Here is a 23052-nt window from a genome sequence, read left to right on the forward strand (position 1 = left end):
CTTTCACCTTGTCTTCATACAGTTCAGTTTCAGGAGAAAAAGCTCCCAACCTTCCAGTCCAAACCTTATCTCCTTGCCCATGCAGACGTGCTATCGCTTGCGCACAGGCTCCTGGCCTCAGTTTAGGGTTCCAGAGTTTATGGAACCAGTTTATGGTTCCACAGCCTCCCCACACCTGCGGCTCTGCTTCCACCTGCGAGGGCAAGCAGGGAGCAGGCCTGTGCTGCAGCCAGGGGCTTGCCAGCAGGCTGCAGGGGGGTTCAGAGCAGTTTCTGTATCACAGGCGCCTCGGAGCCACCCCCCAGAGTGTCCCTGGGACCCAGGAGGTGACTTGGGATCTATCACAACTCCCCGTGTGGCCCAGCATAGGGTCAGCCCCTAAAACGTTTCTTTGGGCTGAATCTGCAAATTCTGACCAAATATTCAGAGCTCAGAGAGAGGCATAACACAACCTGTGTCTGCCTGGAACCGCAGGACACCTGCACTCCCACTGTGGCCACCTCACCAGTTAATTCATAGAATCATAAAATCGTTTGGGTTGGAAGGGACCTTAAAGATCATCTAGTTCCAACTCTCTGCCATATGCAGGGACACCTCCACTAGACCAGGTTGCTCAAAGCCCCATCCAGCCTGGCCTTGAACACCTCCAAGGATGGGGCATCCACAGCTTCTCTGGGCAACCTGTTCCAGGCTTAAACCAGACCCCAGAACCCTTCGGGGTGGGAGGAGAGTTCAAGGAGCTCAGGCGTAGCTTGTAACATTTCAGCATTTCATTTCAGCATTGGCATTTCAGCACAATCTCCATTGTTTGCTGGAGGCTCTTACTTCCTGAGGAAGGGGGGAACCTCAGATAAAAATTTACTGGGAACCAGAGCTGCTACGGCAGCTGCCATGGCAGGAACACAATGGTATTTGGGGGTTTAAACATGTCAATGGGGATACACAAAGTGCCCCACAGAGCAAAAAGTGGAGTCTCTCCACAGCCTGGGGACCAGGACACAACTGTGCATCTGCCCAAACCCCAGATCTACTTTTGCTCCAACCATCCACACCAGGAGCTACATGCTCTCCGGGGAGGGAGGGGAAGAAGACTGAGGTCCACATGCTTGTGTAGCTGTTGGGAGAAGCCAGCTCCACAGGTTTACCACCTGCGTAGCTGCACTCTTCCTGCCCTACAACATCTAAGGGGGGAAGGAGACATCAGCCAGGGGAAGAAGACATCAGCCAGGGGAAGGGCTGCCCTTCTCCTCTGCTCAAGCTCCCCAGTTCTGCGCCAGCTGGCTGGGGTACTGAGCTCTTCCCAATAAAGACAAGGCAGTGCCACCAGCATTGCTCCGAGTGTGTTTAATCAGACCCATCCCTTTAAGAGGACTGTACAAATGAAAGCCAACGCAGCCCTGAATCACAGCGCTGTAAGGGGAGGAAATCCAGGCTGGCCTGGCTCTGTTTGTTCCATAAACAGGCAAAAAAAGAACACGATCCTTTGAGAGAAACAAGGCAGGGCATCTCTGGGGGACTCTGCCCTGCCACCCTGACTGACCAGCTCTGCTACACAATCAGTAGCAAGATTTCAGCCTGGCCAGAGATTTGCTTTCATCTACAAACCTCCTTTTTAAGTACCCTTTGACCACACAGCTGCCAGCACCGTGAAATCCCTGCTACCCCCAGCTGCACATTTCCTTGCACAGGGGAAACTGGCAGCCGAGGGGCTGAGACTTTGTGAATGTGGGGAAGCTGGCAGCCCCGTCCGCCTGGCTGGCACCCCAGCGTACACCAGAGTGCCTCGAGAGGAGGCCAGTCCCCTAATAAATGCCGTAGGTGGGCTCGTGGGTGTCTCGGTATCTGTCCAGGTACCTCAGAGGCTGATGACGCGGGAACTTTAACTGTGGAGGATGGTAAACAGGCGGCCGCACAAATTCAAACACAGGCTCTCTCATATCTGTAAAGGGGCAATACAGAATGTTAGCGATACGGCTCGGATCCAAACCCCAGGCCCCCTCCTTCACCAGCAAGGCCCCCCCTGCGCACACGTGGTAAAGGCTCTCTTGGTGATATTTTAAAATGTTCATTCAAAATGGCCTTTTAAAGGTTGTTTCCTCAGACTGCTGTTAGTTTGGTGGAGGATGGCTCCCTGAGTACCCGGTCTGTGCTGTAACAGATCCTGGACAAGTGCCAGGACCAAGCTCACTCCCTGACCCTGTGTGTTACCCGCAGGGCCACGTCCTACCCCACAGACGGGCCCCCCTCCAGTACCCCCACATGCTGCATTTCTTACTGAGAAGCTGATGGAAGACCGAGGTAACGGAGCTGTCCCACTGACACTGGAAGAACGCCAGCCCCGCCGGGGTCATTGCATCCTCGTGCTTTCTGTAGAAGTCAAACGTGCTGAAGGTTCGCATCTTGAGGCTGTGGCTGGAAACGAGACACAAGCACAAGAGCTGAAGTGGTTCTCTTTTCCTGCAGCACTCTGGTAGGCAACTATTTCCCCACATCACCTCAGAGTCTATAAAAAAGAGGTGGAAGAGGAAGTCGCTAAAAAAGATCTTCCAGCTTCTCCAGCTCCATGCACATTTCTGCCCCAGGCAGGAAAAAACACTTTCTTAACAACCTGCTTTAAAGCAATAGGACTCCGTGTTGCTGCAGGGCTGGGATTTTGGCTTCAGATGACACACAAACTCCAAACAGCCCTGCAGATTAAAAGGAACTGCTCTCCTACAGCAGTAATAAACACGTCATCATAACAAGCAATAACAGCCTCACCAAGCGAGTGTGAAACTGCCGTGTGAAAGCCTGAATTACCATGGCACTGGCCGAACATCCTCGCTGAAATCTATGGAGCGGTCTTGCTTGAAGAGGAGGAAGATGAAGCGATGGTAGCCAGTTCCCATGGCAGGGAAGGGGGGCAAGTAGTGGCAGATCTCTTTACCCGACCCGATGTCGTTGCCTGGGATGTTTGTCCTGAATGCAAAGAAGTTTACTTTATTATATATCCACTCACTTCCCTCCAATGGGACCAGCAGATTCACCCAGGATTGCAAGTCACCTTGTGTTATGTTTCAATGTGATTATACCCTGTTTGACTAGAGGAGGCTGTTTCCACTGAAAGAAAAATCACTCCCAGCCATATGAATGCCCAACAGCAGCAACACCTGGAACTACTGCATCTTTAGCAGGACCCAGAACACAGGGGTAATGCAGCAGGAGCACCAGAGAAAGTCACGGAACTGTCTTAGTTCTTATTCCCGAGCTCTGCTGGAGTTTCCGCCTTCTCCACCTGGGCTTTCCCTGCGCTAAGCAGCACTGATATGCAGTACTCACACCAGCCAGTGGAGGTACTCCGAGTCCGTGTCTCTTAAATGTCCATCTGCAAACGCACAAAACGGAGAAAGTCGACTTAGTGACAACCTGGTATTCGCATCAACCCCAAAGTGAGCACACCCAGACCCCCGCTGAACAGAGGGGGCAGCTCCAGACCTCCCAGCACCCCCTTCCTAGCAGAAAAGTAACTCATTCTTATAGGATTGAGCAAAGAACTCTACAGATGTAATTCCAAGATTAAAAGGATTTCTTGGTCAGCTGCTTCACTGTGCCTTGGTTTCGCAGGGTGAACAACGTCAGCTAACCTACCTCCCTGGCAGATTGTTGAGGGAGAGAAGAGTTTGGGAGCAAACAAAAGACGGGAGTCAGGGAATTGCTTCCCCTATGCTGTGACATAGGTACCATTGCATCACTGTCTCATCTCTCAGCTGCTAGAGATTTGGGGAGGCTACAATCTCTCCTGCATATGTAATGCATCTCTATTCAGGAGATACTGCGCAGCCAAAAGAAACGGGAGCTAACCAAAAGCACAGTGAAACAACCCAGTTTAAACAAGCTCTTTTTAAAGAACCTGCTACTCACCTGGATTTGTCAGCAACAAAGTCCAGAGGGAGCCTTTGCCTGCCTCATATGACACTGCAGGAGGACTGGAAGCCTAAATGAGCAACATAACGAGAATATAAATCAGTCAGACAAAAGGTTCCATTAAGACCATGTCATGATTTCCAAGGAAAGAATATAAACTTGTCATGGCCACGGCCATGCCACCGATTAACCTAGCTCCACCTGGAGAGCACCCCAGGAGCATTAATAAACATCAGCCTGCCAGCAGACAACAATCCTGTTTCAAAGCTCTGTTCTTAGCACACCCAAGAAACATATTTCCTTCATCACAGGAGAAATATCCCTGTAAAAGAAACCCCCCAGAACAGACAATGCCCATTAGGAGCATCTGACAAAAACACACAGGCTTCCCATGGGGTTGAGGTTGTTCCCAGCTCCCGTCACACACCTCGGATGGAGTCACCATGTTCCCATAATAGACTGGCACGAAGTGCTCGTCTTCTTGGTTGTACTCCACCCTCAAGGTAACCCAGGGGGTGAACGTGGCCCCCTTGAACAAATCACGAAATATCCCGCAACATTCTGCCACACGCTGCTTGTGGAACGGGCCGCTGGTCTTCTCCCACTCAGCTCGGACTTCATCGAGGGGGATCAGCACTGCAAGGAGAGAGAAACGCTGCAGGAGGCAGCTGGGGACCGAGTGGCCGGGGCATGGAGGGAGGTGGCAGGGTACAGACCAGTCCGGAGCCGTGCTGCTCTTTCCATCTCAGCATTCTGGTGGTTTTCCCTCAGGATCTTTTTTCTTTCCTTGATTTCGTTTGCCCGCAGCAGCTTATCACGTGGCAGGCTGATGTCAGTCTTTGGCTCTTCAGAGAGGGGTGAAAAAATCATCAATGTGAAAAATGTGAATTCCCAAGATACCCCAACACAAAACTGCTGCAAAATGTTAGACACTGTGTGAAAGAGATGCAAACCTCAAGACATCACTTGGTTCTACCATCTCTGCCTTCCCTCTCCACCCTCCATGCTTCTGCTCTCTCCTCCTCCCCCAACTCAGCACAGCCCCAGGCCCAGAGGTTTGCCAGCTGGTGAGCAGGCCTGGTCTCTGTGGCTGCTCAGCAGAGCTGCCAAACTCTATTATTTGCTGCTGGTCTAAAGCTCTGGTTCCTGGTCTGCTTTCTCTGATGCTATTGGGGTGTCAAGGAATCACTTCTCTAACTCGCTCCATATCTTTTGGCAGGTCCTGACCTCCCTCTTTCCAGAAAACTGCTATCTATTCCCTTGAAAACATTTGTGCTCTGCAAACTTCTATATGGGAGAAGGGCCAACCTTGTGCCAAAGCACCTCATCAGCTCTCCACAGGGCAGGTTTTGGGGCAAACCCATGGCCCCAACAACAGCTCCCCTGACCCTCAGCAGCAAAACCGTGCGGTGCAGCTCCTTCCGCGAGTACCTGGCTGGGGGTTGGTGTGCTGCCGGTACGTCTTCCACCAGCGGGGCTTCCTGCTTTCCTTTTCCGCCAGCTTGAAATAGCGAGTGAAACTGCGGTATTTCTCCAGCGTTTCCAAGTTGCTGACGTCAATATCCTCGTTGGGCATCGGCCCCAGCGGGGCTGCCCGCCTGCAGAGCGCAGCTGGAAGCGGAGAGAGTTCCCGTTTTACACAGAGAGCAAGAAACGAGGCCGAGAGAGCCCGGGAAGAGCGAGGAACGCCGTCCCGGGCCAGAACCACCCCCGACTCCCTGAGCCGGCCCCGCCAGGCACGCTTGAGGAACCCAGGCGTCCGACAGCTCCCTCCTCCGTCCCCCTCCCCGACTCCAAACGGCTCCCACTCATGGGGAACCGGGGCTCCCCGGCCCGTGTCTCACCAGCCGTGCCGAAGGCCCGCCCGCCCCGGACGCCGCACAGCGCCGCGCTCAGCAAGGGCGCCGCCATGGTGCGCGCCGCCCGTAGTAGAAGGCCCCCGTTACCATAGCGACAGGGGCTGCGCCGCGCAGGTCCTGGCGTGGAAAGCCCCCGCTGCCATAGCAACGGGGCTGCCCTCTGAAGGGCCTGACTAGAAATGACCCCACCGCCCCAGAGCGACGGGCTCTCCCCCTCGCCCCGGGCTACGTCTCCGCCATTGCTCCGCTGTCCCCAGGGCAGATCCCGCTGAAGGGCGCAGGGTGGCCCTGGTGTCACCCCGGGGCAGCAGGGAGGGAGGTGAAGCCCGGCACAATAGCCAGGTTTCTTCACAAAGAGGCCCCAAAAGGAAAAGCCTGTGAGCCGTGGAACATCCTCAGGGTGCTGATGAACTTCAGCACAGCCCCAGGGCACAACCGTGACAGCTCTGCTTTGCCCTGCCTTGCACCTCAGCCAGACCTCTGCGATCCCCCATAACACTTTTGGTTGCCACAGCCAGCCAGCTGCTGGTCCAGGAGAACTGCATCCCATAGCTCGGGTGCTGAGGGATAGAGGCCAGACAAAACGCGGCTTCGGAGTCCATGGGAATGGATTTCACAATCCAACCACTTCGAGACTGTTTTTTAAAAAAAAGAACGGTTCCTTTATTGTTTTCCTCCCCCATGTGGAGGGCACAGCAGCCTCCTGTAAGGACGGACACAGCCGTCCCCTTGGGTTGTGTGTGAGGATGCCACCTCCTCAGTCTGACAGAGACGAAGTGTTGTAGGATGCTTTTTTCAGGGTCTCCAGGAAGAACTGCTCATCCTCTAAGAAATCACGGTCCTGAGAAGAGAGGAAGGATGGAAAGGATGGATATCGGAGAGTGCCACAGAAATGGGGTCACAGTCCAGGGCGTCTCTCATGAGTGAGGGAAGGATCCCAAATCCTCCTTCATGCAGTGGGGGCAGGTACCCATCCGTGGTACCCCCTGGGGTGTATGGGCTCCCCTCAGAGCCTATAACCTCACATTTTGAGTGAGACCTCCAAGAGCATCCCCGCCTGGGAAGGACCCACCAGGAAAGCAGGGAGCTGATGGGAGAGGATGGGGACATCATGAAACCGGACTCCAGCAGAGCTGGCTTCTCCCACCCAGGGATGGGGTGAGGAGAGGGGGAACCCCATCGAGCCAAGGATGTTATGGATGAACCTGAAACAAAGTGTGAGGATCTACTCATCCTTGCTTCTGGTATCACCCCTCTAGGTGCCCTAGAGGGCTTCTGCAAGCCCACCGGCTCAGTAATGATCTTAGGACACCCCCTACCCTGTGCCTGTCAGGCTCAAATCAGACTTCACCCAGCCCTGCTCCCACCCAGCTGCTTTGAAGCCCTTTCCAGCCCCAGTCTCCCACCACCTCACCTGCTGGGCCCTGTGCTTCAGCAGCAGCAGTTTGGCGTAGAGTTCGGTGGGGCCAGCCACGGCCAGGGTTTCCCTGCTATCCCCCGGGCTGTGCTGAGGGAGCACCCTGACAGGAGGTGGAAAGCCTGGAATGAGAGCCCAACTGTGTGGTGCTGCTGCTGTTAGAGGAACTGTGGACGAAGACAACAGAGCATCCCTTTTTTTGCTGCCAGCAAGTCCCTGCAGTAGGGTCCATCCCATCCTCCCAGTGCAAACGGGCTTTAACCCACCTGGATCTCCCTCTTCCTGCCTCCTCCACCCCCTCCTGGCACTACCCTGGCTCAGAGAGCTCCGCTGAGCTCCTTCAGAGGATGAGGAGCCAAACTCACACCTGAGGTTTATATACAGGGGAACTTAAAAAGTCCTCAGGAACACCCCAAGCCTCCTGAGAAGTGTAATACAAGTGCAGCTGCCCCCTGCCCAAGCACGTCCTTTCCCACCAGCAGCATGCAGGAAGCCTTACACACTGTGCTGGAAAGGCCTTTTGTAGGAGCACTGAGGTCCTGGTCTGCAGTCAGCAGCATCACAGGGTTGCTGGGCAGCTCCTCGCGTAGCTGCTCGAGCTGTCTCCTCTGGTGAGCCATGCTCAGCCGCTCCTGCCCCATCCCCAGGAGAAAGGGAGAGAGAGAAGCTGTTGGTAAAGATTCAGGCCCTTGGCATGGCGGCCCCAGGCCAAAAAGGGAATGCAAGGGGGTATTTGCCTGCTGCAGACGCTGCTCCTGCTGCTTCAGCTGCTCCAGGTGCTGCTGCATGACCCGCAGCCTGCTCTGGTGCTCAGACTCTATCCTGCACGCCTCCCGCAGGGCTCGCTCCCCTTCCTCGTACTTCTGGGACGAGAGCTGCAAGGCAGAGCAGCTAGGGAGGCTGGGGACAGGGACCCTCGCTGCCCTGGGGCAGGGCTCCTTTGTGCATCCCTTTATTCCCCTCCCGGGACAGTCGGATTAGGATTCACGACTTTGGGAGGGGTGTGAAACCCCAGCTGTGCTGCTGGCCTGTGTACAGCTGTGAATTGCAGCGCCAACGCTCTGCTTACCTTGGTCATGTTTTTAATCTCCTCCTCCCGCTGCCGGATGCGCAACACAGCTCCGTTCACCTTCTCCTTCTCCAGCCTCAGCTCCTGCCAGGCCTCCTCCAGCAGCTCCCTGTCCCTTGCCAGCTGCTCCTCCTTGGCTTTCAGCTCATGGCCCCGGATCTTCAGCTCTGCCTGCTCCTAGGATGGGCATGGGGGAAAACAATGCATTACCTGCCCTGTCCTGGACACCATCTCATGTCTTCCCAGGTGAGGATCCCTCCCAGGGAGAGATCTGCCCCTGCTGAGCTTCTCGTGTGTGCCAGTTTGGGGTACAGAGCAACACCACCAGGTACTCGAGCAGTGCCCTCATTCAACTCCCCTTGGGGACCAGGGCTGGCAGAGCTGGGATTGTACAGACACACACACGCTCCTTCCCCGGAAAGGACAGAGCCCCTCACCATGTTGCACACCCTAAAACACGCTCAAGGCACAGCTGTTTGTCAGCAGTGGAAATACCCAGCCTGAATAGTAATTTTCCACCTTGGCAGCCCTTCAAAATGCAGCTCTTCCACACTCTCTGTGCCACATATCCCCTCTGGACAGCCCCGGGGGGGAACAGAACTGGCTCTGGACACTCCCATGGCACAGGGAAGTTTTCCTTAACCCACCATGGAAGTTTCCTCTCACCAGACTTACAACAGAAGCAGCTGCGCCTGGTCTGGCTGCCCAAACTCCTAACAGGCAAAGGGGACAGACAGAGGCAACTGATGCTTCGGTCAACATCTAGAACAGGCCGGTGGGGGCTGTTCCTGGAACAGCCTGATTCTCACCACCCCAAGTGACGTCTCTGTCTTAAACACCTGAAGGCAGGGCTGAACATCTCCCCCATGGGCAGGACCCATCCGTGAGCCCACCAGGCAGTGCTGGAGGCCACAGGAAGGGGCTCTGCTGTGGTACCTTGGCCAGGCTCATAATGGTGCCCTCTCTCTGGGAGTCCATCTGCAGGGCTCGGTCCATGTCACGCTCCATCCGCTCCTTGCTCAGCTGCTGCCGGGTGTGAAATTCAGCCCACTCAGCTGCCAGCTTCCGTCGCTCCTCTGAGCACTTCTGCATCACCGACTTCTGTTCCTCCAGCAAAGCGCTCTGGAGAGCGTCATGAGAGAGGGAGAGAGAAAGCACTAAGCTCTTTCCCCACCACACACGGCAGTGCAGCCCCACTCAGACTCATGTGAAAAGCACCCGGAGATTTCGGCCAACCTCACCTTCGCCCTCTCCAGCTCCGCTCGCTCCATGGAGAGCTGCTGGGTCATGATTCGCCGCTGCTCCTCCAGCGAGTGCTGCAGTGATTCCACTTTGGATTGCTCTGCTGTTGCTCTCCATCGCTCCTGAGTTGGGACACAGAGGAGAGACAGATGCCATTCACTTACTCCACCTCCAGTGTGTAAGACATACGCCCCGTACCCAGAGAGGAGGACTGACCTGGGCAGAGGACACAGCGTGGGCTCACCTGCTCCAGCAGCCGAGTCTGCTCGCCCAGCCTCGCCTCCATTTTGGCAATCACCTCCTGGAGACGGCTCCGCTCCTCCTCCATGTCCCTCTGCTGCTGCGATAGCCTGTCCTGGAGCACTAGGGAGAGACAGCAGCAGGGTCATGAGCAGCATGAGGTGGAAAACCTGCTCTGTCCACACCATATTCGTGGAAAAGCTGCACCCATTTGTGCTCATCACTTTCTGAACATCCCCAGGACATCAATTTGTAAGACAGAGATCCTGAGATGTCCAGTGACCAAGGCAGGCAAGGCTTTGCCAGCCTGGGCTCCCAGCCTCTGGCTGACTCGGAGCCCAGCTTCCTCCCTGTTTTCTGGGTGTCCCCAGCCCTGGCTGGGTCCCCACAGCCATTCTGGCACAGGGGAATGGCAGACGTACCCTTGAGCTGCTTGTCCCGCTGCCGTGCCCCCATGGCCAGCTCCTGGGAGGTGCTGTGGTGCGTGGCCTCCACCTTGTGTGAGAGGTCATGCAGGTCGCTGGAGAACTTCTCCATCTGCTCGATGACACCATTCAGAGACCTGAGGAAGGGAGCAAGAGGAAGGTCACCCCTGTGGGACATGCTTCGTCTCACCACGATGGAGAGGGGAATGTGTGGTGGGTCCTGCCCAAACCTCTCTGGGTCATAGCAGAGCAGTAGGAAGATGTAGCTGCTGCTTAGGGGAGAACTGATGGATATTAAACAGCTCAGCATCCCTGGAGGCAACGGGTGGGAGAGGGGATGGCCCCTGTTCCCCTTGTGGTCCCACTGGTTCCCTGTGGGACAGGGAATACCGTGGCCAGTGACCAATGCGGGGATATGATGTCAGCCATTGGTACCTGGTGTGCGAAGTGGCACTGGTCACCGCATCGATCTCCTGGTCTTTCAGCCGCTTCAGCCGCTGGAGCTGCTCTTCGTGGTCTTTGCGCATCTCCTGGACAGACACCCTGCAGGACACAGGGGAAGGAGCCCACCAGGGGCTGTTACAAACTGGTGCTCTCCATGACGGGCATCGTGGAAGAGGCTCGGCTGTGGAGCTGAGAACCAGGCGCCAGAAGCTGAGCTCGCATGGTGGTCTGTTACAGGACATCCCACCGACAGGCATCCACATTCGGGATGGACCACATTTGAGGGGTTACGGGCTTCTCTACCAAAAGCTGATTCCTCACTGACCCAAATTGTGTGGACATCAGTGACTCACTGACCTGAATAAAAGGGATTTGGGGGCAATGAAACACTGGATTCAGCATATTTCATACTACAATGCATTCGCTCTGAAAACAATGATGTTTTCAGCCAGATCTCCCTGTGTCGACCTACAAAGCAAATCCCCATTCCAAAAGCCACTGACCTGCCCACAACCCAGTGCTTCTGGAGTCTGATTTCTCCTTTCATCGTGTCCCCGCTCCCTGGTCCCTTTGCCAAAGAAGGGGAACGAGCCCCACGTGCGTGCTGCTTGCGCCACTCTCACCTCTGCAGCTCTCGCAGCCGCTCCAGCTCCAGTGCGCTCTGCTGCTCCAGCGCTGCCAGGTGCTGCTGGTGCTGTGCCAGCAGCTCTGCCCGTGCCTGCTCCGCGTCCTGGCTCTGCGACAACAGCTGAGCTGCCAACTGCTCCTTCTCCCGCTGCAGCCGCTCCTCCCGCTGCCCGTAGGTCTCCTCCACCACCTTCACCCGGCTCCTGCCCGCAGAGGTCACAGCAAGGAAGAAGCGTTGCTTTCATGGCAATACCCGGCACTCTCCACCCAAAGCGCACTTGGGGATTTAAGAGCAGATCCATGTCGCTGTGTGTGTGGGGAAACCGAGGCACAGGGTGCTTCGCTCTCCACAGTCTGAGCCCTGAACCCTCCTGCTACTGCCCAGTGCAGTGCCCTGGTTGGGGACATGCTGGCAACTAGACTGGCTCCTTCCCTTTGTCATCTGTGGGACAATGTTGGTGAGAGTGGAACCCCACCTTGGCTCACCTGTGGGGCTCCTCTTTGCCCCTACCAGGTCCCTATTGACATGGCTCTGTGCTTGCCCGCCCCAGGGACGGATTTGGGAAGCGCCCCAGCACTCCCACCCCATGGCTGATGGACAGGGCTGTAGGCAAAGATGTGACACAGGTGAGAGCCTCGTACCTGTGGGCATTCTCAAGGAGATCCAGATCTTCCTGGTGCCGCTGCTGGAGACTCTCCAGCAACAGTTTGTGCTGCGTCCGCTCCAGCTCCAGCATACGGACCTGCCAGGCATCCGGGGAGAAGGTCCTTATGCTGCCCTGGGGACAGAGCTCCCACAGCAGCACTTGGTGGCAGTAGGCATCTCTGGACAGGGAGGTTTCTCCTGTCCCTTGTCACCCTGGTGCTATTTGGAGCAGACAGGGCCCCTTCTCCTCCCCCTGAGTCACCCGTGGACCTCCTCCAGCAGGCGATGGGGCTCACCTGGCTCTCCAGCTCTGCCACACGGGCCTGGGCACTGAGCAGCGCTGCCCGACAGCCCGTTGCATCCTCGTGGAGCTGGGCTGCGGGAGTACCCAGCCTCCTCTCGTGCAGCAAGCCCAGGACTGGGGACTCTGCCTGTGGGGATGGAGAGAGAAGATCAAGGCCCTTCAAGATGAGTGGCTTTTTGGTGTGGCCATCAATCCCCAAAGGAAGGCACATGCCTCACCTGCAGCTGTGGGGCAGCCTGGAGATGTGCCCTGGGTGTGGTAACCTGTGGGGACACAAGGATGCTCTCAGGGAGGTAAAGCCCTGGGGAGAACATCTCCTAACCTGGGAAGAGCAATCCATCCCCACCCTACTGCGGTCCCTCCTCTACCCTTCTCCAGCCCAACCCCATTGCTGGCCTGGGGTCCTTCTCCCCAGGTGATGCTCAGCAGCCCCCACCCCAGATACAATCATGCTGGGCTCTTCCTTCTCTGGGAATGGACTTAAGGATAAGACCATGAGTCCTCTGGGAGACAGCGTGTGTCCTGCCATGAGGGCAGGGGGAGGAGGCCCAGCTAGATGAGAAACTGAGGCTTCAAAGACCAAGCAAGAGCTGCCGTCTCTGTCAGAGGCTCTGATTCCCCTTCAGTTGTCTAGAAACAATCTCAGAGCATCTTCACCACCATACTGGGGAAAACCAGCTGAAGAAAAAGTCCTTTATCAGCTGGAGTCTCTGTTGTCTAATTAATATAGTAGATATATGCCTGGAGAACTATGTAAATGCTGCTCAGGCACTGCAGGGTTGTAAAAGCACAAGATTTACAAAGCATCCATGGCACATGTGCTTTGCCCTGATAAATACGACTTGTGGCATCTTGGAGTCCTCCAAACACTTTGCCTCCAGGAACACGGAGATGCAAAGCAGGGCACATCCTTCCTCCTGCCCAGGGAGCATGGACAGCATTGGATGCCAGCAAGTCGGCACGGGAGGGCTTGCAATCACCACCCCGGCCCCACATTTCCTGGGGACACAGGACCAGCAGACCTACCTGAGCGAGCAGTGTAGGACCCTGTGTCTCCTGCTCTCCTGGGATCAAGGCCGTGGGGACTGAAAATTGAACAAGTCCATGATTTAGATGTGGCAATGGGAACCATCCCCTCCCAGAAGGACAAGGGCCTGTGTCTCCTGGGCAGAGGGAGAAGGGTCCTGCTCTGCTCCAGCAGGGCAGGGAGACCCTCTCCACGTATGCTTGCCCAAATTGCGCAACCACGTGAAACGCACCCAGGGTGCTGCTGTCTTTGGAGGGATCTCCCTTCGCAGCCTCTGACGGGTGAGCTGAGGCTCGTTTCACGGTGCTGAGCCAGGGGACCGGCTGCCTGTGCGGGCACAGAGACACGAGTGACACACAGCAGTGTCACAGCTCAGGGAGAGGCAGATAGACGTCATCCTGCTTGGCATTTCTTTAAGTTCGGAGCTTGGCTGTTCCACTGTGATCAAACAGGCATAAGCCTGATGATCCTTCAGAGCTGCCTTCCCTCCCAGCTTACAGAGATCCCATATCAAAATGATCGCTGCTGGCTACCAGTTCTCCCCATTCCCCAATCTCACCCATGGAGCTGCTTTCTGCAGGAAATCTCACCCATGGAGCACGACTGAAACACAAGGAGGCCTTACCCGGAGCCATCCGTGCTCGCTGCCTTGTCCTGCAGGGCAGCTCCTTGCTGTGGTGCTCCTGTGGAGGTAGGTGCCTGGCTGCAAGCAAAAAACATCCTACGTGAAGAGCCAAGGTGATGAAAGACAACATCCTTTCCCCCAACACCAGTTCCTGCCTCGCAGGTGAAAGCCTCTGTCCCACTCAGCTGCGGCAGGATTCAGCCTTTTGGCTGCAGAGGCACCCCAAAACCTCCATCACTGGTGTTCCTCCCTGCTGCATCCACCTCCTTCCCCCAGGCAGCAGCCACCCCAGCACAAGTCTGAACCCGTGTCCGTGTAAACTCAACTGGAGAAGGTGGTTTGCCTAGGACTAAGAGGAATGAAGGAGTGTGAAGGCAGGAATGAGGGCCATGGGGAGAGCTCGCGGGGGTGTGCTGATCCAGGACAGCTCTGTGGGACCTGGGCAGCGTGTACAATCTTGGCCACAACTGGGAGGAGAGCCCAGAGGTGTAACGGGACTGTGGGCTGGATCAGTGGGAGAAAGCACCGTGTTATTATCCCAACCTGAGACAAGGTAGTACTTAAAATTAACTCCTTAAAACTGAGCTGAGGGTTTCTGAGAAGTCCTGCTGGAGCAACTAGATGTGGAGCAGCCGGGAGCACTGTGGCCATCGACTGTGCCTTTACCTGGCAGGAGAGCAGGGATCCAGCCCTTTGCCTGGGACCTCCAAGGGCTCAGCACTTCCCTCCCGGGCCTTTGCCTGGGCTTTCTTGCGGGACAAGGCAGCGCTCAGCCAGTTCTCCTCCTCCACCAGGCCTGGTTTAGCCGCTGCCTCCTCTACAGCTGGGACCTGGCTGGTGGGGCTGGGCCCCCCAGCTGCGGCAGGGCTGGGGTAGCTCACGGCCGGACTGGCCTTTGCTGGAGACGGTGGCTCCGAATCCATAAAATCCTCATCCTTCAAACCCAGCCAGTTGCCTCCAGCCCTGCTGCCTCGCGCGGGGCTCCTGTTTGCTGCAGGAGGAGGTTTGGAACATGGTTCTGGTTTCATTTCACTGATGTTCTCAGCTGAAAACCTGCTGCAAGGAGAGGCAGTCGCATACCTGCCTGCAAGAGGACCCCGGGGAGCCAGCCTGCTCCACCACAGGGCCAGCGTGGCTGCAGCAAGAGACACACAGAGCACACCATACCTCACAGACTGCCTTCTCGCCGGCCGGCCCTCAGGTGTGGAGGCCACCGTGGGCTTGTATGCTCCAAAGACAAAATCCTCCTCGTCCCAACCCTCTTCTTTGTCTGTTCAGACAAGCAGCCTTGAGTCAGCGCCCAGAGGAGCAGCCGGCTACAAAGACACACCAGCCCTCCTCCTCCTCCTCCCCTGCAATTCCCACTGGGATCACTGACTCTGGGAAAACACAGCTGGAAACAACTTCCCTGGAAACCCGTGAGCAATGTGCCTCCTCAGTGTGGCTGGGAACAGCACCTTTGCTGGGAATCAGCCCACGTCTGAAGGAACTGAGTTATGGCTACTGTGCGAATGCTCCCAGGCTGCCCCGAGGGCACGCTACGCCACTTTTGCACTAGCCACCTTCCCCCTTGCACTGACCGAGAGCCCGTTAGCAGCCCCGCTCACCGCTACAGAAAGGGTATTTCCCCTGTGAGGGCATTAGAAATCAATCTCGCTCTCCCAAGCGAATGCTGCCACCTCTGTAGACCTTCCCAGCGTCCCTGGCTACGCTCACCTGGCTGCTTTTGGTACTTCTTATCCAGCTGGAACTCCCTGTGCTCTCCCATGCTTGGCTGTTCCAGGATTTTGGCCATGGAGCCTCGTCCCAGCAACTCATCCAGCTTGGAGCGGGCTGGCCGGAGCTCCTCTCTGTTGGGAACACAGTGGCAGATGGGTTTCTTCAAGAGGCAGGGCTGTTCCTCATCACCTAGCCTTGCCAGAGTGCTCTGGCTCTTCCCTGCAAGATGAGGCTGCTCCTGCCCCTTTCTGGCACCCACAGGCAGAAGCTCCAGCATCCCCCACCCAGCACAGTGGCACCATCTCAATGCACAAGCCACCCACTCCTTTTCTCCACTGCCTCTTCATTGCCCTTACTCTTCTGCCTTCTTTCCCTGCTTCTCATCTCCTTTTGGGCCGTTTCCAAATCCCAGTGCATCCATCAAGTCGTCACCATCATCTTCAAATGTGAGCTCCTCTCTCCTCCGGACTGGGGCCACAGTGTGCAGGGGCGTCTGGGGTGGGGGTGGCTCTGTGGATGGGATCACAGGTGGCAGGAGGTTTGATCAGGGCTTTTCTTGTTGTTTTTTTTTAAAGAAGAGATAAAAGCAGGCCCCCTAGCTCTTATCTCTCAGGACCATTTACAAAGTCATTTTTAAATAACTCTTTTCAGTGACCAAATCTCACAGCAAATGACAAAGTGACAACACACTACTGCCTAGTCTGTGGCCGTGCATCCACTGATGGGACATTGCTGAGAGTCACTAACACTGGAGTTTCCAGCTCTGGTTAACACCAGGAGCTTTTTTTAGCTTTGCAAGTTCCCAATCAGCTAATTCCTGCTCCCCTTCACCCAAAGTCCTTGCTCCACCAATGCATCTTAGTCCTTGCCCTAATCCACCCACCATCTGCTACTTGTGTCCAGAGTGGATTTATTGGGGTGCAAGGAGATTTTAGGGTACTATCAGACCCATTAGCATCCCTGCTGCAGGAACAAGAGGGATGAGTGCCTGTAATGCAGTCACAGTGCAGCTGGATCCCACCCACAGGTGCCCCGACTGTGGTTTGGCGTAGACCAGTGATGCTCTCAGCCACCCAAATCCTGAGCCAGAAAACCTGTTCTCCTTTGGCAACGTGCAGAACAGGCTGGCTGAGGTGAAAGGTAAGATCTGAGCCCTGGTTCCCAGAAAGGAAAGGTCAGTTCTGCAACCTGGGGCACACTGGAAATGCCAAGCACTTGGTGAGTTGTGTCACGATTAACCCCGTTACTGAGTTGCTCTATAAATGACCATACTGGTTGATAAGAGATGGGACCAGGTGACTTTCAATTTAATCAGTCTGACCTCACACAAACACACCTCCAGGCTGCTGATTCACTTAATACAAAGAGGATACACCGAACAACCCTGCTTACCTTTCTCTTTGCTCCGTTCTGTTTTTTTCTCAGAGCTGCTTTTAGCACCTGTCGGGGCTGGCTTCTTGGGAGCATCCTGCTCCTCATCAGATAAGAGCCCTGCCAAAGGATCATCTAAATCTGGGAATTACCCCGTAGGGGCAGGAAAGGAGAATAATAGAAACAAACAAACCCAACGTTACCTAGAAGAACAGTTCTGCACTAAGCCAAGCTCTATCCCCCACCACGTGCACACAGGGACAGGAGACATTATCTGCCCATGAATGCAGGTTCTGCAGGGACCCGGGATATCCCAAGTCTCCCTCTGCACTTTAAACACTCAGGAGTTACATTTCTGTTCAGTTTTCCCACATTTTCTTTCTCCTAGAAGAAAATAACTCAAAATGTGGGTTCTTTAATGCTTGAACACTGTTTAGGCAGTCACCCAAATCACCTAAAGCACCTTAGTGATTTTAACAGATGCCAGTCTTGGTTAAAGTACAGACTTTGACAACCAGGTCTCAGCTGTGCCAGGAAACCATCCTCCTGTTTGGAAGATGGACAGATTTCCCCCCTGACACAAGGGCTCCCAAGTGTTACAGACAGTCATTAAAAACAAAAGCACATGTGAAAACGCCCCCAGGAATCGTCTCCCAGCCTCTCTGCCTCAAACACACAGCCATAATTTTTTTTTTCCTTTGGTCATCTCTAAAAGATTAGATTTGCACCAGCATCCTAGGGGTGAAGGATTCTGTATCTCATTAACCAGCCAAGCCTTCGGTTAACAGAAGAGGCAAGCTACGGGCAAAGAGCAAGGGCAGAGTCCTCAGCTGCCCCCGTGCATCTACGTGCTGAAGTGAAGCGACATCCTACCTTCAAAGTTAAATTTCTTGTACTGTCGGGCAGCAGGGGGGGATGCGAGTGGCTTCTTCTCTATCAGAGCTACAGACTCTCCTGGAAAGAAATGCCACAACTCTCAGAGATAAGGTGCCACAGAGATGCCCCTCTCCCACTCTGGCTGAAGGTCACTTTTCTGGTGGCAGCTCCCTAAAAGCACAGATTGGGACACACAGTCGCCCCGCAGTCCTGTGGGGTGGGAATCTCTCTGGAAGGGTCTGAATGCAGGCAGAGGAGGAGAAAAGGGCCTGGGGAAGAGCAGGGCAGTTTGGCAACTAGTATGTCTTTAATGCAACCCCTCTGCCTCTCCTTCCACGCAGATCCCTGGTCTTTGAACTGCACCGGGGAACGACCAAATGGTCTTTGGTGGGAGGCAGCAGCGTGGCCGTTGTTGCTGCTGATGTTAGTCATGTTACCACACCATGACGAAAGGCCAGGCCAGGGATCTCCCAAGGGAGAACACATGGCCAGAATAACACTCTGTGTCTGGGACGCCCCAAAAAGGACCAGGAAAAGGATTTTAGAGAACAAATCCACTTTTTGTTCCCTATCCTGGAAGAAAATACCCCCTGCCCATTTGGAATCAGTTTAGGAAAAGAAGAGCAGAATCTCTTTACCTTTCTCAGGAGCTAACAGCTTCCCTGCAGTTTTCACTGCTCCTCCAGAGGAGTCACATTTCCCAGGACCTTTCACAGTCATCTTCCCTGGCCCAGAACTGGGTTTCGATATTCCCAGGAGATCCGCTTCCATATCGTCCATGTCCTGGAAAGCAACAGGATGAAGACAGGAGCAGGGTGAGCATTGCAAATGCCTCAGCGCCACTTCTCCCTTTGGAGGCTGGTGCCGGAGGCCGTGGCTCCAGCACACGTGGGGCTGAGATAAAGGATATTTATGCACTTACCTTCAGGGTCTGCAGCAGAGCTTGCGGGTCTGAGTCAGAGGCACTGGATTCCTGAATGCCAAGGAGGGCAGAGATCAGAGACAAGCAGACTTTGGAAACTCCTCACCCCCTGCTTTCATGTGCCAGCCCCTGGTTTTCCTCATTTTATGGAATGGAAGAATTCCATGCCCAACTCCTCCTGGTGTCCCCCTCACTGGAAGCCCCCCATGCCTTGATTCCTTTCCTGGGATCCTGTTGCCTCTGGGAGAAGTGTCAGGAATACCGAGGGCATTGCTTTGGGTAAGGGTCCCTTCCCACAACACTTTATCCAAAGAACACCCAGGAAGTCTGGGCTGCAGCACAATGTGTCCCCCCTGGCTTTGCTCCATCTCATCCAGGGCACCTGAGAACCCTTCTCCCACCACCCACCCACTCCCTTATCGCATCTTTCCCACCCCACAGCGATGCCAGAAAGGGGTTACCTCTTCAGCCAAACTTCACAGCTCATCCCTGATATCCCACCACTGACTTGGATGGGGTGACGCCAGGGGCAAGCTTGGCTCGGTTCAGCCCCAGCCCTCAGGACACCCAAGCTCTCTCCCCAAATTTGGGCTCACCTCTGTAGCTTTGATATCCTCTGCAGGGAGTTTGCTGAAGAAATCATCCTCTAGGAAGGACCTGCGACACAAGCCCAGGGGTTAGCAGCACCACAGGTGAGCTCGGCAAGGGTGCAGGGAGATGCAGCGGCGGGAGGAAGAGGGGACCACATGGGCCACTGCAGCAGCCATACTGTACAACACAGAAAATGGGGCTAAAATAGCACCGGGATAAAAGATGGTAGTGCTGGGACTGCTACATTTAATCAAGCAACTCTTCTAAGGGAGATTTACAGAAGATGTACAGGGCTGGAGGCACCCAACTCTTGCTGGAAATCTTCAGGCTCCGGGCTCCCAGCTCCCAAAGACATCAAGTTAATGCCTTCCCAGGTGGTTGCTATTGGGGCAGGGAGAGAGGTGGAAAAGCCAAGGACGGAACAGGTCAGAAGGACTTGGGGAGCACAGAGAGGCTGTGTCTGAAAGGCACTCACTTCTTGCTGGCCTGCAAGCTGGTGCCCCGGGCTCTCCCACCACTGCTCCCAGCCGGCTGGGAAGCTCTGGCAGATTTAACAGGGGTTTCATCTGGAAACAAGAGAGAGAGAGAGATTAGGATGATGGACACGGGCATATTCCTGGCCTAGGCACTCCGAAGTGGGTTTTGCTGTCTTCTCATGGACCACAGAGGCTTTTAATTAGAGAAGAACTTCACCTCCCCCAAATGATGTCCAACCTATTCAGTGGCCTCTGACTCTGGGAAACCCTGCTCTCCCTCTGCTCCCTGCTTCATCCCCCCTCACAACCGGAGCCCCTTGGAGACCAATGGCTGTGGCACCAGCACCTCCTGCTCCCAGGAAGGGAGGAAGACTACCAGGATGCTGCCCTTTCAGCTGCAGAGAAGGTTTGTTTTACCATCGTATCCCAGGAGGTCACCAAGCACGTCATCAACAGAGCCTGAAACGAGACAAATTAAAGGTGTTGAGGCAGGTGAGGTCACCAAGCAGGTGTAGAAAAGCTCCCAACTTCAACACAGCTTGCTCTTTTGAAATCCTCCAGTATTTTGTGGATAAAAGATCTGGCTTCAGTTAGTCAGAAACGGGCTATCTTTTATCAAGTGAACCAGCTGCCTTCTATTCTGTCAGTCACCGGCCACAAGCAGCACTTAATCTGTGAGCTCTCACCCCACAGTATCTCAGAGGCCCTGAGTACCCTCAAAAGCACTGCTTCAGCATCAGGGGCTGCAGTTAGGGAGTAGGTGAGGGGAAGAACTGAAATAAATGCATATGTTCTCCCCTGGATTTGGGAAAGCTCACAAGAAGGGAGTATAGGACCCCAATAAGCAAATCCATTTGATGTGAGAGACAGGTGAGTATCTGTGGTTCGGGAACGACACAATGCACTCAACTGCATCTTTCAGACAAGGACCATGAAATATTTCAGTAGCCAGGATTACCACCTGATCCCAGTGTCCCCTCTCCTTTGTCCTACATGTTCCCAGAAGACCAAAGCACCTATGGACAGCAGAAGGCAAGCAGAGGAGCGAACATACCTCTTAAACTTTTCTTGGGTTTTGTAGCCTATGGAGAAAGACAAATTCTCTTGTTAGAAAACAAAGCAAGTCTGACCTGGACTTTCTCAAAAGACTAAAGCCAGAGGTGGGTTTCTCAGAGAATCCCACAAGCAACAGCAAAGCCCTCCTCCCACCCACACTGTTTGGGAAACGGCATGTGAAACACAGGGAAAACACAGAGATACACAACTTGAGACACCAATGAGCACAGTCCCCGCCGACTGCCAGCTGGGCAGAAGCCTCTAGCCCTTGGGATCACTTCCGCCTCCAAACAGAGGTGCCAGAACACCAAATTTGGATTTCCCAGGCCTGCCTTCCTACTGTATCACACTCACCATTGCAGGATCCCAGCCTTCCCCTGCTCCAGCAAGTCCGTTTATAGGTTCATCCAATCTCCACCTCTGCGTTGTGGGGGATCTAACACCATCAGTCACATCCACACCAAGCTCCTACCTGCAGGGGAGAGGAGGGTTTCCCAGTTTGCCCAAGGGGTGGCTCCTGCTCTGCCCAAAGCCTGGAAAACACCCAGGGGAGCTGGGGCTGGGGAAGGAAGAGGGGAAGGAGAGAAGAAAACCTCATCTCTTTGGGTTGGGACCACCCAAGGGATCTTGAATGGGTGGGATGGCTGCAGGGGCCATGCAGAAAACCAAGTGGTGCTGGAGATGAGGGAGTGTGAGCAGGACAGAAGCACCGAATCATTTAGGTTGGAAGGGACCTTTAAGATCATTGACCCCAACTATCAGCCTAACACTAAGTTACCACTAAACCACGTCCCTCAGCACCGCATCTACACGTTTTTTAAATACCTCCAGGGATGGTGATTCCACCACTTCCCTGGGAAGCCTGTTCCAATGTTCGATAACCCTTTCAGTGAAGAAATTTTGCCTAATATCCGTCCTAAACCTCCCCTGGTGCAACTTGAGGCCATTTCCTCTTGCCCTGTCGTCTGTCACTTGGGATCAGAGACCGACCCCCCCCGGCTACACCCTCCTTTCAGGGAGTTGTAGAGAGCGAGAAGGTCTCCCCTCAGCCTCCTTTTCTCCAGGCTGAACACCCCCAGCTCCCTCAGCCTCTCCTCACAAGACTTGTGCTCCAGACCCCTCACCAGCTCCGTTGTCCTTCTCTGGACCCGCTCCAGCACCTCAATGTCCCTCCTGTAGTGAGGGACCCAAAACTGGACAACAGCCCTCGAGGTGGGGCCTCACCAGCGCCCAGTACAGGGGCACAATCACTTCCTAGGATGAAAGGAGCCCCCCAGCTTTCCCACCAGCGAGGTCCCCCCCGACTCCACCTCCTTGCATCCCGTTACCATAGCACCCGGTGGCCCGCAGCATCCCGGGCCCGGGTCCGTGGTGCCCTGGTCCCCCTGCTCACAGCATCCCAGCCCCTCGCCCGCAGCAGCCCCCAGCCCCACCATCCCCTACCTGTTCCGCCGCCGCCCCCCGCACGCCGGGGAGGCCGCAGGCCCCGGCTCCCCCCGCCCCCAAGGAAGTCCCGGCCCTTCCCTTCCCTTCGCGGGACGATGGGAAATGTAGTCCCCGCGGGAGGACGGGAACTACAGCCCCCGGCAGCGGGGCCCGGCGGCTCCGCTCCCCCCGGTGCGAGATGCAGCATCCCCCCCCCTCCCGGACACCCTGCACCCCCGTCCCGGGCAGGAGGGCTGGGAGCAGCGGCGGGATTGTCCTGTTTCACCGCGGGGCCTCGGGAGGCTCCGGGTGCCCAAGGACACCCAGGGCTTGGGTTGGAAGGGACCTTAAAGACCCTGGGCAGGGACACCTCCCACCAGACCAGGTTGCTCAAAGCCCCATCCAGCCTGGCCTTGAACCCCTCCAGGGATGGGGCAGCCACAGCTTCTCTGGGCAACCTGAGCCAGGGTCTCACCATCCTCACAGCAAAGAATTTCTTCCCGAGATCTCACCTAAATCTCCCCTCTTCCAGTTTAAACCTGTTCCCCCTCATTCTCCTGAGCTCCACTCCCTGACCAAGAGTCCTTCTTCCCCAGCTTTCCTGGAGCCCATTTAGGGACTGGAAGGGGCTCGAAGGTCTCCCTAGAGCCTTCTCCAGGCTGAACCCCCCCAACTCTCTGAGCCTGTCCTCACAGCAGAGGGTCTCCAGCTCTCGTAGCATCTCTACGGCCTCCTCTGGACCTGCTCCAACAGGTCCATGACTTTCCTGGGCCAAGGGCTCCAGAGCT

At 55.4% G+C, this 23052-nt stretch overlaps 2 protein-coding genes across 4 annotated transcripts; both read right to left on the bottom strand.

Annotated features, from left to right (window-relative positions):
- Positions 1 to 1329: 1329 nt before the first annotated feature.
- Positions 1330 to 5824, bottom strand: MRPL38 (mitochondrial ribosomal protein L38). 2 transcript variants are annotated; one of them, XM_074160110.1, is made up of 9 exons: positions 5748 to 5824; positions 5335 to 5514; positions 4620 to 4748; positions 4331 to 4539; positions 3901 to 3973; positions 3319 to 3364; positions 2800 to 2958; positions 2276 to 2412; positions 1330 to 1939 (listed from the first exon to the last, which is right to left on the bottom strand). In XM_074160110.1, exons 1-9 carry the CDS (start codon positions 5812 to 5814, stop codon positions 1803 to 1805), a joined length of 1137 nt encoding a protein of 378 aa, XP_074016211.1. In that variant the 5' UTR covers positions 5815 to 5824; the 3' UTR covers positions 1330 to 1802. The 2 variants fall into 2 exon arrangements, with proteins under 2 accessions (XP_074016211.1, XP_074016212.1); XM_074160111.1 differs by lacking the exon at positions 5748 to 5824 and adding an exon at positions 4870 to 4875 and having other exon boundaries at positions 5335 to 5485.
- Positions 5825 to 6406: 582 nt separating this feature from the next.
- Positions 6407 to 22337, bottom strand: FBF1 (Fas binding factor 1). Of its 2 annotated transcripts, XM_074160412.1 has the most exons (31): positions 22283 to 22318; positions 21194 to 21311; positions 20838 to 20865; positions 20201 to 20242; positions 19783 to 19873; positions 19313 to 19373; positions 18717 to 18767; positions 18433 to 18577; positions 17792 to 17872; positions 16940 to 17059; positions 15904 to 16057; positions 15545 to 15678; positions 14996 to 15098; positions 14495 to 14884; positions 13829 to 13906; positions 13436 to 13530; positions 13203 to 13261; positions 12395 to 12439; positions 12169 to 12303; positions 11869 to 11969; positions 11223 to 11429; positions 10591 to 10698; positions 10153 to 10292; positions 9735 to 9853; positions 9490 to 9612; positions 9185 to 9370; positions 8249 to 8425; positions 7917 to 8054; positions 7679 to 7811; positions 7177 to 7301; positions 6407 to 6603 (listed from the first exon to the last, which is right to left on the bottom strand). In XM_074160412.1, exons 2-31 carry the CDS (start codon positions 21194 to 21196, stop codon positions 6520 to 6522), a joined length of 3456 nt encoding a protein of 1151 aa, XP_074016513.1. In that variant the 5' UTR covers positions 21197 to 21311; positions 22283 to 22318; the 3' UTR covers positions 6407 to 6519. The 2 variants fall into 2 exon arrangements, with proteins under 2 accessions (XP_074016513.1, XP_074016512.1); XM_074160411.1 differs by lacking the exon at positions 12395 to 12439 and having other exon boundaries at positions 7177 to 7346; positions 22283 to 22337.
- Positions 22338 to 23052: the final 715 nt, after the last annotated feature.

Source organism: Numenius arquata, chromosome 17, assembly GCF_964106895.1.
Source record: "Numenius arquata chromosome 17, bNumArq3.hap1.1, whole genome shotgun sequence".
NCBI lineage: Eukaryota > Metazoa > Chordata > Aves > Charadriiformes > Scolopacidae > Numenius > Numenius arquata.

Excerpts from the sequence above, each read along its gene's own strand:
- MRPL38 (XM_074160110.1), bottom strand. The coding sequence starts at position 5,814 with ATGGCGGCGCCCTTGCTGAGCGCGGCGCTGTGCGGCGTCCGGGGCGGG. Across the intron at positions 5,515-5,747 it reads GCGGGCCTTCGGCACGGCTG|CTGCGCTCTGCAGGCGGGCA; the intron begins GTGAGACACGGG and ends CTCCGCTTCCAG. Across the intron at positions 2,413-2,799 it reads GATGTTCGGCCAGTGCCATG|CCACAGCCTCAAGATGCGAA; the intron begins GTAATTCAGGCT and ends TCTCGTTTCCAG.
- FBF1 (XM_074160411.1), bottom strand. Across the intron at positions 19,874-20,200 it reads TGACCTCCTGGGATACGATG|ATGAAACCCCTGTTAAATCT; the intron begins GTAAAACAAACC and ends TCTTGTTTCCAG. Across the intron at positions 11,430-11,868 it reads CTCCTTGAGAATGCCCACAG|GAGCCGGGTGAAGGTGGTGG; the intron begins GTACGAGGCTCT and ends CTCTGCGGGCAG.